This window comes from Notolepis coatsorum, assembly GCF_963971535.1.
Source record: "Notolepis coatsorum genome assembly, chromosome: 11".
Lineage (NCBI taxonomy): Eukaryota > Metazoa > Chordata > Actinopteri > Aulopiformes > Paralepididae > Notolepis > Notolepis coatsorum.
This window is the reverse complement of record NC_140175.1, coordinates 63,092,903-63,107,661: the sequence shown is the minus strand read 5'-3', so window position 1 is coordinate 63,107,661 and position 14,759 is coordinate 63,092,903. Positions and strand designations below refer to the sequence as shown.

At 44.2% G+C, this 14,759-nt stretch overlaps 1 protein-coding gene across 1 annotated transcript in view; it reads right to left on the bottom strand.

The window, feature by feature from the left end:
- Positions 1–1,056: 1,056 nt before the first annotated feature.
- The window catches only part of parm1 (prostate androgen-regulated mucin-like protein 1), a 32,317-nt gene continuing 18,614 nt past the window's right edge, over positions 1,057–14,759 (bottom strand). The window contains exons 3-4 of the mRNA XM_084324656.1: positions 1,595–1,673; positions 1,057–1,383 (exon numbers count right to left, since the gene is read on the bottom strand). Of these exons, the coding sequence (XP_084180782.1) occupies positions 1,293–1,383; positions 1,595–1,673 (170 nt within the window). The 3' untranslated portion in view covers positions 1,057–1,292. The remainder of the gene's footprint in view (positions 1,384–1,594; positions 1,674–14,759) is intronic.

Here is a 14,759-nt window from a genome sequence, read left to right as displayed (position 1 = left end):
GACTAGCCTCCATTGGAATCTCCCACACATCCCTAAACTGGTTCCACTCATATCTCTCTGGTCGTACTTAGTTTATTCAGTTAAAATCATTCACATCCCATCCATCCCCCCTCTCCTCCGGTGTTCCCCAGGGCTCTGTCCTTGGCCCTATCGTCTTCATCATCTACCTCCTCCCACTTGGTCTGATTCTCCGTAAATACAACATCAATTTCCACTGTTACGCGGATGACACCCAGCTCGATGTTTCCTCCAAACCCACTTCCACCCTCCCTCCCTCTTCCATCTGTGCCTGTTTACACGAAATCAAATCCTGGTTCACTTCAAATTTCCTCAAACTAAACAGTGATAAAACAGAGGTAGTCCTCATTGGCTCCAAGTCCACACTCACCAAGCACCCCAGTTTCACCCTCACCATAGACAACTCCTTGGTTTCCCCTTCCCCCCAGGTCAAGAGTCTGGGTGTCGTCCTCAACAGCACCCTATCATTCCATTCCCACATCAACAACACCATCCGGTCTGCCTACTTCCACCTTCACAACATCAACCGCCTCCGCCCTTCACTCACTCCCAACAGCGCCGCAATCCTGGTCCACTCCCTCGTCACTTCCCGCTTGGATTACTGCAACTCCCTTCTCTTTGGTCTCCCCCACAAACTCCAACTGGTCCAGAACGCTGCTGCCCGTATAATAACCAGAACCCCTGTCATCAGTCACATCACCCCCGTCCTACGCCAACTACACTGGCTTCCCATTAAACACTGCATTGATTACAAGATTCTCCTCCATACATTCAAGGCCATCCACAACCTCGCCCCTCCATACCTGTCCGACCTCCTCCACATCAACATTCCCATCCGATCCCTCAGGTCTGCCTCCTCCATCTACCTGACCGTCCCCCCAGCCCGTCTGTCCACCATGGGGTCAAGGGTCTTCAGCTGCTCTGCCCCCCGCCTCTGGAACTCCCTCCCCCCCGACATCAGGAACATTGACTCCATCATCCCATTTAAAACCCACCTCAAAACCCACCTGTTTAGACAGGCGTATGTCTGATTTTATTTTTAAAATGGATTGTGATTGTTAATGAACTGTTTTTAAATTGTTGTACGGCGACCTTGAGTGTCTTGAAAGGTGCCTTATAAATAAAATGCATTATTATTATTATTATTATTATTATTATTATTATTATTATTATTATTATTATTATTATTATTATTATTATTATTATTATTATTATTATTATATAAGTCTCTCTCTCAGGGTCTCAGGATTGCAGCTCTCTAAAGATGTCCAGGCTCAGGGGGCAGGGTTCCTGGGCCAAGGGTCATACATGGGGTTGGGGAACGAACCGTCAGTGTCGTCCAACAGGCGACCGTAGGATGACCGCCTGGAATGGAGAGAGAGAGAGAGGGAAGGTAAGAGAGAGACAAAGGGAAATAAAGAGAAAAGGGGGGCAGTGAGAAAGAGAGGGAAAGAGAGAGGTGAAAGGAGTAATAGAAGCAGAATGCATTAAATACTAAATGAAAATGTTTTTTTTGGGTATCCTTCATTGTTATCTTTAATTAATATCAGATGTGAGATTGCAGGTCTGAACTCACCTGATCTTAAAGTAGTAAAGTCCTCCAAACATCCCGATCACAATGATGATGAATACACCTATGATGGCTACAATACTCCCTGTAGAGGCAAATACATACACACACACGCACGCACACGCACACGCACACACACACACACGTTAGCTTTAGTTAAGCCAAAAAGTTACATTTTAGCCAAACATAACAGAGACCTTTAACTGTGTTCTCCCTGTTAGCTTTAGCCAATCAACAAACTATCATTAACCCGACAGATTCTTCTTCACAGCAGTGGTCTGGGTGGGTGGCTGTGCCTGTAAACCTCTTCTTCTTCTACTGTTGGCTACTGAGCAGCTCCATCGACGCAGGGTAGTGAAGTGGAACTGGAGTTAAAGGTCCTGTGTCTTATAAATGGCCTTTTCCAGTGTTTAGCATTGTTTCCTAGCAATGGGGGAATGGAGGTTCTCCACTCGCATATCACTGTCAAAATATCTTTTGACTCCCACGCGTGCGCCCGTATTCCGATCCGTGCAATAATATTCACAGGGGTATATTTTGTCATTTGAAACAAGTTACCAATGTATTGTCCCATGGGATTATGCCCCCCCCCCCCTCTCTCTCTGTCTGCAGTGCTGTATCCAACCAACTTACTGCTTATCTCTTACAGAATGACCTCCTAGACCCTAATCAGTCAGGCTTCAGGACTGGTCACTCCACAGAGACAGACCTCATTGCGGTCACAGAGGCACTTCACTTAGCGAAAGCGAAAGGCCTCTCCTCTGTTCTGATTCTCCTAGATCTATCTGCAGCCTTCGACACAGTCAACCACCAGATCCTCCTCGCGGCCCTCGCAGGAATGGGAGTGGCTGGCTCTGCGCTGACATGGCTGTCATCATACCTCAATGACCGCTCCTACCAAGTGTCATGGAGAGGGACCCTGTCGGCCACCCGCCCCCTGCGGACGGGTGTCCCCCAGGGCTCGGTTTTAGGACCCCTTCTCTTCTCCCTCTACACTAAATCACTGGGTAACATTATCACGTCTCATGACTTCTCCTACCATTGTTATGCCGACGATACTCAACTCTTCCTCTCCTTCCCTCCCTCAGATATCCACATCTCTGAGCGGATCTCGGCCTGTCTGTCCGACATCTCCGCCTGGATGACGACCAACCACCTCAAACTGAACCTAAGCAAAACAGAATTGCTCCACCTGCCGGCCAAATCTGCTCACATCGCAGCGACAACCAGAACCTGCCGATTCCTCCTGAGCAACGTCAGAAGGATCCGCCCCTTCCTGACAAAAGAAGCCACCCAACTCCTTGTCCAATCAACAGTCATCTCTCGCCTCGACTACTGCAACGCACTGCTCGCTGGCCTCCCGGCCACTGCCACTAAGCCTCTTCAACTCATTCAGAACGCAGCGGCCCGCCTGATTTCAAACCTACCGAAGTCGGCCCATGTCACCCCACTTCTTAGGGACCTGCACTGGCTCCCCATTGCTGCACGAATCCGCTTCAAGGCCCTCGACCTAGCATACCGTACGGCAAAGGGAACCGCTCCCGCCTACCTCCGGTCAATGGTCTCTAACTACACACCCTCAAGACCCCTACGCTCTGCTAGAGCCATATGAAATCCGTTTTATTATTTTCCAAATTCCATTTTATTTTTTCCCAAATTCCGTTTTTTCCGTTTTAATATTTCAGAATTCTGTATTTTGCTTTTTATGCTCATTTTACCATCAGAAATAGTGTCTAATAAGTGGGAATGAATAAATGTCTACAATTGAATATATAACAGTCCATTTAATGTTTTTAAGTGCTGCAACTCAGAAATACAGTTACATTTTACACAATACTTTTCAAATAATATTGTGACAAAATAAAAATACACATTTCAAGTGTAAACAATAGATACAGCTAGCTACTACTGACATTATCACAATGTCAGTAGCCTAGCTATATCTATTTTATTGTGATGAAATATAGTAATGCATAATTTAGGCACCTTTAGTTTAGTTTATTTCGTTTATAAAGGACAGTGTATGACAATCGTTTGCATTAAACAAATGGATTGCACCAGATTTAGCAAGAAGCTATCATTTCCATCTATAGTCCTATGTACTGTAAAACGTTTCATAGCTATTTAAGTTTATTTCGATTATAAAGGGCAGTGTATAATGACTCGTTTGCATTAAACAAATGGATGGGTGCACTAGATTTAGCAAGAAGCGATCATGTCCTATAGCTATTTAATCACAATAGTGTCGCAAGTGTTTTTGTGGCTCCAGTCCACGGAACGTTGACAGAATTAGCAAAACACCTTATCGCCGGAGGCATAAAAGTCATTAGGATACTGCTCTGCTCTGAATTGAGGGCTTATTGGGGAATTTATTAGCTTCTTGACGATGTAAACACCGAAGCAGCGAGACGCTTGGGAGACTGCCTGTGTTGTGTGTAACCCGCTCTAGCGTCCGCCTCCCCGGTCGCGTGTGCACCAAGCGTTCCACCCAAAAACGGAATTTCAGTCCAGATTAGGCCAAATTCTGCAATATTCCACGTTTTGCAGTTGATTCCATTTTTATTGGTCAATTCCGCGATTCCGTCCGCGATTCCGTGAACGCGGATTTCATATGGCTCTACGCTCTGCATCTTCTGGCCGCCTCAGACCTACTCCTATCCAAGCTCCGGGAGGGTCATCAAAGAGAAGTCGCCTATTCTCAGTCCTTGCCCCACAATGGTGGAATGAACTACCCACCCCAGTTAGGACAGCCGAAACACGTCCAATCTTTCGCCATCGACTAAAGACGCACTTCTTCAACCATTATCTGAAAAAAAAAAAAAATCTAACCCTAACTAACCGTACTGTCATGCACTTGTCCTAATAAACTAACCTACACTGTAGCACTCAACACTTTGATGAACATTGTTGCTCAGCTGATAGAGTTGTGCCCTTCCTGATGGCTTGTCGTACAGAACTTGTAAGTCGCTTTGGATGAAAGCGTCAGCTAAATGACTAAATGTAAATGTAAATGAGTTGCCCAAATAGTGAAAGGAATAGCAAGACATGTCCCCTTTAAATTTACCCAAAACAGGCAGTCTTATGGTCACAACAAGCTTACTTCTCTAACCAGGGCCGTATTTATTTGATTTGATTTGATTTACGTTTATTTCAAATATACAAACATCAAGTGCAGATATAGCCTTAAGCCGTTCAAATAATAAATGTATATATATTTTTTTATAACACAAAAGTCAAACTAAATTTTCTTTTTGTTGGTCATTTACATATTTGAAAAGGAGTGGGAAGAAGCATACTTATTTAATCCCACCCCTTTTTACTCATCATCAGATCATACTATATTAACTATACTAATTCATACTTTACTAACTGCTCGTTTTACTGTCAGACTTATAGTGAAAAAAATTGACTTAGTTAACAATTTTTTTTTAATAATACCTTATTAATATTTGCCAAAACTGTAGGTTACCCTGTATAGTTTTTCTAGCCATTGTATATACATTGTGGCAGATATCACCCCCCTCTCATGGATATGTGAAGGACAGGAGATATTTCTGCCATGGAAGGAGTGGAAACAATTAGGTAGCTGATTAGTACTGATAGAACACACCTGTGCATCATTAGTTCACCCATATCTCACACGCACACACCCCAGACACACACACACACTACAAATACACTAGGTTAGTGAGAGATGAGTAGGTTGGAGTTGTTGCATTGAGAGAGAGATTGTTATATTCCGAATTTTGTGAGGTGAGAGGTAGTGAGAGGAGAGGTGATGGCGAGAAGGTGTCCATTGTGTACTGGACTCTAGACTGGCTGAGAAACCCCCTTGTGTACTGACCCTGGACCGAACGACTACTCTGAGTATTGAACAATCCTTTTTTTTGTACGAGAGCCTGTTTTCTGTTTTTTGATCGGACTGTATTACTGTAACGTTCTGGGTTCCTTGCTTAGGAATTTGTATATCAATATATATATATAATAATATAGGAATCAATATATATTCTTATTGATTGATATTGCACTTGTGTGGACATTTGAATTTGTTTTTTTAACCGTGACGAGTCTGAACACCACCAAGCTCGTCACAATAATATTTTTAATATTTTGAGAGTTTTGTCCCAACTCTCAAGAATCAGTGAGTTGTATATATTATATACATATTATATACATATATTATATACAACTCACTGATTCTTGAGAGTTGGGACAAAACGTATCCTACATAGAAAGGTCTAATTTATATCAAAAATAAAGAAATGCATAATGATTGACATGCTCACAAAGTTACATCTAAAGGTATTGTGTATACTGATGTTTGTTAATGTTTTAGCACATATTATTTTTTTGGGGGATATTTGTTTAAATGTATAATCTGTGGTTAGAAGCTCCCATGTTAATTATCTTGTCCTCAGCAAGGGGTCACATTATTGACCAGCCCAAAAAAGCTTGAAAGACCTCTCCACTTGTGAAAACATACATATCAATGTATACAACAATGCCATGAAACTCAAATAATATTTTCCATATAAATCTACCTATCAAAGTTGTGTCCTCAGTTTATGTCAACTCTGTCAGACCTTATCATAAACCTAGTTAAATCAGGCAATAGCATGACCAGCTCTATCCCTGCGGACCCCTTTTCCTTCCCCTGAATGTGGTGAATGCAACACTACCACACATGGTCTGGTACATTTTACACTTTTTGATATTTTAGACAAACAATGTCAATATTCCGATGGTCACAGCTGGAACATGTCAACACTGTCTCTCCGTTATTATACTTTTAAAAAACAATAGTGGATTGAATTCAAGTGTTTCAGTGAGATTATCTGCCGGAGATTATTCTCATTTTAATCCCTTCTCTGCCAGTACTGTAAGTCTATGGAGATGTTCCCCTTCTTTGCAGGGCTATAACTTTTTAAATTGTATTGCTAAATTGACATTACTATGGCCCATTCAACATCAAGTATCTATCGTTTAGGATGTAGCAACGTTCTACTTTTTCATTCACACATTCATACTAAAATACGGTCTAAAGTATAAATATGTTTTTATCGTTTTCTGCAGCATTCCATAGAACGTGAGTTATAGCCATAAATACATATATTAGATCATCAAATGTAGTTTGATACCGATTGACGCCAGATTAAGAATTTCAACTGTACGTGGTCCTAGACGTTATGACTTATCATCTGCTGGTGCCCGGAGTGGGGGGGGGGTTTATAAGTCCGTGGCCAACGTTAAATCATTTATGTAGTATGGGTGATATATAGATCAGAGCAGTTTGTATGGATAATAATTATCAAACACGCTGAAACTCACCGCAGCTTCCTCGTAGCGATGGGGGATGCTACTGGAGCAAAAATATCGTTATTATGGGATGTCAATCTAGTTGGTCCAGTTCCAGGTTGTATAATACTAATATACGTCCAATCATGTTGTTTATCGAGTTATGGCAACGGATCCATGTCCAGTGTGTCGAGATGGAGTGGCCGGACGAAATATGGGTGAGCACCACTTCCGGCCGCTCACTTCCGGTTTTGGCAACTCGCCGATCGGCCACCAGGTGGCGGTCTTGAACTGTTGGAGAGTTGAGAGGAGATCTACAGCACCTGTCAAGTCTCCGTGGGTGAAATATGATTGCCATGACAGAAATTTGAAATATTGATCTCAAAGACGCTGTACGACGTCATTGGCAGATTACGCATGGCGGAGAATGACGTCATAACACGTCATTGGCGAGAAAAGGGTTAAGAGAGTTAGCAACTGCCAAAAAACTAGCTAGCTGCAGTGCACAATACAGGCTGTGTGCCCTTTTGTCAACTCCGTCAGACGTCAACTCCATTAGATTTTGTGTGATGGAGTTGACGTGTAAGCTGACTAGGGATGCCCCCCGGACCCCGGTTTTAAACGGGAACCGGTACTATATTAGAAAATACCGGAGTATTTATAAGCTCCGACGTCCTCGGTACTGCTATCGATACTCTAGAGAAATTATTATTATTATTATTATTATTATTATTATTATTATTATTATTATTATTATTTAAAAGTTGCGAACGATCTCTCCTCTCTCTGTCTCTGCACGAGAAGCAGCGAGTCATTACACACACTCCTCGCGAGTCGCGCTACACATACATACGGGTACTCCTTAATGAAAGCGCTGTCAATAGTATGCAGCTGCAGCACGTCAGACAGCAGCGCTTACAAGCCCCGCACATACAAGCCCCGCACACCTGATGTGCTGCAGCTGGAAGCATCTCAGCGCTGTCTCCGTGCCGACGCGCGCTGCACACAGACGCAGACAGCTCTGCATGGACTGAGTCGTGATGGCGGATAGAGCGAAGCGTTCACAAGTGCAACAAAACATTTGCCAGTAAGGGTGGCAATACGAGCAATCTATCAAAACATTTGTTTGCAAAACACTATATTAGTGTGCAGAAATGCGCCGTATTCGACTGCCTTGCGCGCAGTGGTCCATCTGCATCCACGTCCACTGCAGCCGGTAAGCCAAGATACGGAGTTTCCTAGGCTAATAACGAATTATTACAAATAGGCTAATAAACAAAATAATTGTTTAGCTACAAATACTACAATCTAAAAACTTTTTATAGATCGTCAAGCTGAGGTCAGCCACCAATGTGTCCCAGGCCAGTGAGCCCACCACACATCCTCCCTAGGCTCTACCTCCACCACCCAAAGTCCTTTCTCCCTAGCAGCTAGAGGAAAGATGACAGAGGATAGGGTGAACGAGTGTCACAGGGCTGTGACAAAGTTTGTTGTCAAAGGCCTGCACCCGTTCTCTACAGTGGAGTCCAAGGACTTTAGGTAACAACTAATCATTCAGTGTATATCGTTTTTTTTGTATACATAGTTGTCTAACTTGTCTGTTGTTGTTATAAGTTATTATTGAAGAAGCTATTCCCACCACTCCACACACATTTACAATAATTCAATCATTTCTAATCTTTACTGTAGGGAGATGACCAATGCTCTCAACTGCAAATATAAAAATCAAAAAAAAAAATTATCAAAAAGAACCGATAAGAGTATCGATAAAGTTGGGCGGCTAGGTGGTGTAGTGGGCAAGGCACTCGCCACCAGTGTGGAGACGCTAGGATTCGCGTGTTCGAATCCAGCTCTCCACATTGTTTTCAGTTTAGCTGGTCGTCCGCAGTAATACACATTGGCCGTATTACGGGGAGGGAAAACTGAAGGGTGGGGATCGAACGTTGTGAACAAGCGACTCCTACAAGTCGGTTGGTGCGCCTGCGCAGTAGAATCAGGAAGTGTCGGGGGCAGCGTGAGCCTCCCACGCGTTACTCCTCGACACTGAGAGATCGAGCTGCGCAGGTGAAAAGATGCGACTGCTGTTACCTCAAGTACCGGAGGGGACTTGTGCTATGTATGACTTAGTCCACATTGCAGCCGGCTTGTGGGAGGCAAGAAACAGCGTTCGTGACAGGGGAGGGTTGAATTGGATGATACGAAATTGGGATGGGAGAAAATATAGAAAAATGGGAGAAAAAGTGGATAAAAAAAAAAGAGTATCGATAAAGTACCGAACCGTTAAGCAGTATCGATAGGAGTAGTAGTATCGATAAAATCCTAACGATACCCATCCCTGAAGCTGACGGAGTTGACAAATCCATCAATAACCTACAATATGCTATTATTATACTATTTTTGAACATGGTAAAGGATTTAAATGTTATTTCAGAGTTTTATCTGCACAGAAATGTGCATATAATAGCATGCATTACAATACACTTCTGACTTTTAGAGCATGGGCAGGCTGTGGTCTGCTTATTGAATAATTGTCTTACTTTCCCAGCACATGTGTTAATAAATAAATATAAATATATCACTTGTCTACGTTGATTGATTGATGTAAAATCATAATGGTGCAGCGTGTCCAAACATCTACACTCTTGCCTCTTATAGAGCGGGGAAGGAGTTCCTTGTTGCCCTTTCATATCCCAGAAGGGATACAAGACAGAAGAAAACAGTTATTCTTGTTATTATACTGTTTACTTAGATCATCAGAGCAAAGGTGCACGGTGGTAAACTGTGGATATTTCATCTTAATATCTTTATAATAATTCTTAATATAGGACTGGTTCATGCGTGTCTAGATTGCTGCATCATCCTTTCTCTGACTCTTTCCATCCATAGTGTAATACATTATGGTATGGAGTGATCAACAGAATAATTTGCTAGTCAGTGTCACAATCTTATCAGTTGTAATATACCCTAGGAATATTGGAATGACTGTCTCCTTGAATTTTCTCCCACTGCTTCCACTGAACATGGATTTTGTCTGCACAAGCCAGTGTGAAGATGTTTGCAATATCTAGTTGTAGAAACTATGCACTGCAGCTTTAAGATTTAACGTCAATCAATCATGTTTAGTAAATAGACACCTGATTTTATAGTCTTATTCTAATACATTTTCATGACTTTTGTATTATAGGAAAGCATGGCTAGACAAAAATTGTCAGTTGAGGAGCGAAGGAGAAGAAATAGAGAGTACCAAGGAAAGAGAAGAGAAAAACTATACAGTGAAGAAGAGCGCAAACATGCCATGCAAGAGCAGGAAAGACAAAGGTGGAAAAAGAGGGTTCAAGACAAAAAAGTAATAGAAATAGACAAGATGGGAGACAGGGCACAGAGGTACCGGAGAAAATATTGGAGAGAGGTCCAGAAAAGGTGCAGACAGAAAAGGTCCTGTGAAGGTGCGGTAGACAGAAAAGGTCCCGTGAAGGTGCGGTGCTGGAGGCAGACACCCCCCCAGATAGTCCGCAAGATCAGGATATTCTAGATAACAATGCCAGACAGCGCAGAGTCTCTCAGACAGGAACAGAAACAAAGTAAAATGCGAAAAAGGCATTCAAGAGAAATACAAACTTTGAAAGAGAAGATTACAAATGTAACAAAGCAACAAAACAACCTGAGAAAAACAATAATGTGAGAATAAGAGACCTTTGGCCATGTTGTGGGAGGAGATGGAAAATGAGATGGAGGAGATGGAAAATGAGATGGGGGGGAGATTGAAGAGGGTATGGAGATGGAAGATGTAATGGAGAAGTTGGACGAAGAACCTTTGAAAGGTCCTGAGGGTATGGTGACAGTAACGGTTAGCAGTAGTATTATGATGATAGGGCGGGTCATATTTTTTTATTTTATTTTTTTAAATCAATCGAGTGAGTTGATGCAAGAGCTGGGTGAAGAGTTTGAGGAGAAGTGCAGGGAGGAGGGGGGATCTCATGTATCCTCTTTGACAGGAGGAATGACATGACCAATGTGATGATGGAAGCTGAGGGCAGTGACCAATCTTTTCCTGCAAAGATCAAGGAAGAACACTATAGTGTTGCTAGTGAGCCTGGCAGCAACTATCTGTTCCACTTTACACCAGAGAAAGCAACTAAAGAGGCAGAGCAGATGGCTAAGGTCCTGTTTTCCTGGCTGAAAGAGAGAGCTTCTGATAAGACCTTGTGGGCCATTGGAGGAGACTCAACCAATGTCAACACTGGAGTGAAGGCGGAAGTTGCACCTGGGGAGAAAGCTGGTCTGGTTGGTGTGCAACCTTCACACTGGTGAACTTCCACTGTGCCGTCTCATTGTTGAAGTTGATGGGGCTACTCTGTCAGACAACAAATGATCTGGGCCATTAGGACAGCTCCTTGATTCCGTTACAGACATGGAGATCAATTCTAACTTCACCGGGATCTTTGTTGGCCCTCCGCTGATCAGGCTGCCTGAGAAGATCATTTAAGATCTCTCAACTGATCAACACTATGGCTATAAGCTGGTCTGTGCAATCAGGGATGGAGTGCTTTCTGCAAGGCTGGCTCTGCTGGAGATTGGACCGGTAAACCACAGCCGCTGGCTCACCACGGCAAACAGACTCCTCAGGCTCTGAGTGTCAAAGCATCAACTTAAAAGAAAGAACCTGAATAATCTACAATGCATTGTGGAATTCATCATTGGAGTGTATTATCCATGTTGGTTCAACATGAAGGTCAAGCACTACTGGATGGAAGGGCCTAGGCACACCCTGTTTCAGCTGGACTGCCTCAAGTCTCAGAGGAAGGAGGTGCTGGATGTTGTGATGCCATACAGTAAGAGACCTTGCTGTCCAAGAATGAGTCCAAGCAAGACATTGGAACCTGGCAAAGTTCAAGAAGTCAGGAGATCGAGATTTAGCACTTAGATCTTTGTGTGCATTACAAATACAATTTATTATTGTTAGTATTGTTGATCTTTGGAGTTGTATCCAGTTATATACAGTTCACTTGTTAATACATTTGATGGCTTTGTCATTATAAATGATTTCCCATATCTTTTAAAATCTTCGAAAGGGGATGGGTACATTTGGCAATTTTGCAATATAAAATGATGTAGGTTAGAGTTATCCTATGCCAAAAATGTCTATCCCATATTTAAATTCCCCATTAAGAAACACATCATTTAGACACCTTGCATGTTAGGATTTCCTTCAGATTCATGTTGGCCTCTCTCTCTCTCTCTCTCTCTCTCTCTCTCTCTCTCTCTCTCTCTCTCTCTCTCTCTCTCTCTCTCTCTCTCTCTCTCTGTCTCTCTCTCTCTCTCTCTGTCTGTCTGTCTGTCTGTCTGTCTGTCTGTCTGTCTGTCTGTCTGTCTGTCTGTCTGTCTGTCTGTCTGTCTGTCTGTCTGTCTGTCTGTCTGTCTGTCTGTCTGTCTGTCTGTCTGTCTGTCTGTCTGTCTGTCTGTCTGTCTGTCTGTCCGTCCGTCTGTCCGTCTGTCTAACCTCGTTCCCAGCTTTATCTCGAGAGATAAACTGTCTGTCTCACACACACACAAAGGGAGCCGCATGTGATTGGTGGAGGCGGGACCAGGCCATACAATTGATTGACAGTGGAGACAGCGAATGGAATGGCAGATGGCACTTCTGCTAAATGACAGGGAGAGACAGAGCGAAAGACAAAAAATGTCAAGCATAACCTACGTTTGAAGATGGACAGAGAAAAATACATACTGCTTACTGCTTGTATTTCACAGAACAGTCAGATGGAAATGACTGGAAATTAAATGTTTAAACAGTGAAAAAAAGAGGAGCAGAGAGGGGGAGAGAAAAAAAGAAAGGCCCTTGCAGAAGATGCCGCTAAATGTGGCAAAATTCACCAAATGTTTTCTTGCACCACAGGACCACCAGGTTAGTCAGTGATAAAAATAAACATGCTAGCTAGCTAACATAGCTAACGTTACCATGCATCAGCATCGTCCCCTGTCAAAAGCCCAATGTTAAAGCTGCCAAGAAACTGGACAATCAATAATGTAGCTAAGGGGCTACACAACCCTGACTGTATTGAGATATGTTAGATTAAACCACTACTAAAGAATATTAATTTAGCCAGACAGTACAGTTACTCAAAATGGCGGACACTCCATTAACTGCGCAGGGACAGGGATACAAGTTGAACAAGCATCAGTTTAATGTTAATAGTAAACATACATAGTATATATCACGGTTCTCCTTTAATAATAGAATGTCAGTGCAACAAAGTCAGAGGTAACGATAGTTCCTATACTACGGATACTCGACCGGTGGAGCTCTGAATGGAGTGAGACGACGCGAGGCAGTACAGGGAAAAGCAAGATGGTGGCTGGAGACGGTTGGTTCTCTCTAGAGCTCCTGCTCCAGAGAAACTGTAGACTGGTGGGATAATCCTGTCGTCGCTGGGAGAAGGGGTCTCGTACGTGGCGCAGCACGGGCTGCAGGTGGTGCCGAAGGGGAGTACCTCCCATTGGTATATCGAGGGTTGTTCGTCGTCGGGCCTCTCCCTCCACAGAAACCTCAGTAGAGGCTTGTCTTCCTCCATCAGTCGAACTTGTAGGAACATCCCCTTGATGTCGCCGCTGATGGCCACTTTGTCCTGACGAAAGCGTATCAGGACGCCGAGGAGGGAGTGTCGGGCATGGCAGTAGTAGGTTATTCAGATTCTGCTGTCCAATCTGATAACTGCAATTGAACACAATGTGGTTCCTTCCGTTGTGGGTGACCTTGTGGTGGGGCACGTACCAGGACTCTGTCGTCCCTTCTGCCTCGTGGTCATCGATTTTCTTTATGTGGCCGGCCGTTACCAGCTTCTCGATCTCGGTGCGATAGATCGTTGCTTGGGGGGGATCCTTGGCGAGGCGCCGCTCAGTGCTCTGTAGGTAGTGGTGCGTCGCTCCCTTAGGCACATGCAGAGTGGGCATCCCTTCCCGCCTCAAGAGTGGGGTCGCGTATCTTAGCACTCCGTCGACCTCGACCCTCGTAGTCTTCTGCTCGAGTAGAGCTATGGCATACTTGTCCTCTTTAGACCGAACCATCTTGCGTTCGTTCTTGAATGGCAGCGAGTCTAGTGTCTATAGACTCTCAACGTGCTGTCTGAGGGTATTGTCTGTGTCGCTCACCTTGGTGTAAAGGCAGCGTGTGGACGTTGGTCGGCTGGAAGGCCCGAAGAGGGGGCCATGGAGCGTCCATCCCAGTCGGGTCTTAACCGCGGCTGGGCATCCTCTGGGTCCGATGTGGACCGCATCAGTTGGGACAATGAGGTCCGCGTGGTCGGAGCCAATGAGTAGGGTCGGTGTAGCGCCGCTAATGAGCGGTATGGGCAGTTGGCGTAGATGGTCGTACTTTTCCCTCAGCTGTGGGATGGGGTAATCGTAGCGTGACAAACCTATGTCGTAGCTCGTGAACGCCTTGCTGATGCTGTACCACTTCTCAGGCTGGTCGATCGCTGCAATGGTGAACGAGACGTTTTCACCTTTGATTGTCTTTAAGTCTTGACGAATGGTACGGAGGGTCATGGTCTCCTCTGGGCCCCGCAGGTCCAACTGGGTCGCGGCGGAGGCGAGGAGGAGTGTCTTCTCCGACCCGTCGTCGAGGACGGCATAGGTGTCGAGTACCTTGTCCCCGTGACTGAGGAGTACTCGTACTACCTTGAGGAGCACTCTGGAGCTCCCATTATTCGCGGGGTCGATGTGGAGCACTTCTGTTCTCGAGTTGCTTTGTGGAGCTGAGTTTCGCTTGTTGCTCTCGTGCAGTGCTTCGAAGTAAGCGGCGTCACGCTTGTTAGCCTTAATCCACTGATTTACTTCGGCGGTGGTCAGTTTATTGAATGCGTCGCACTGTGACAGC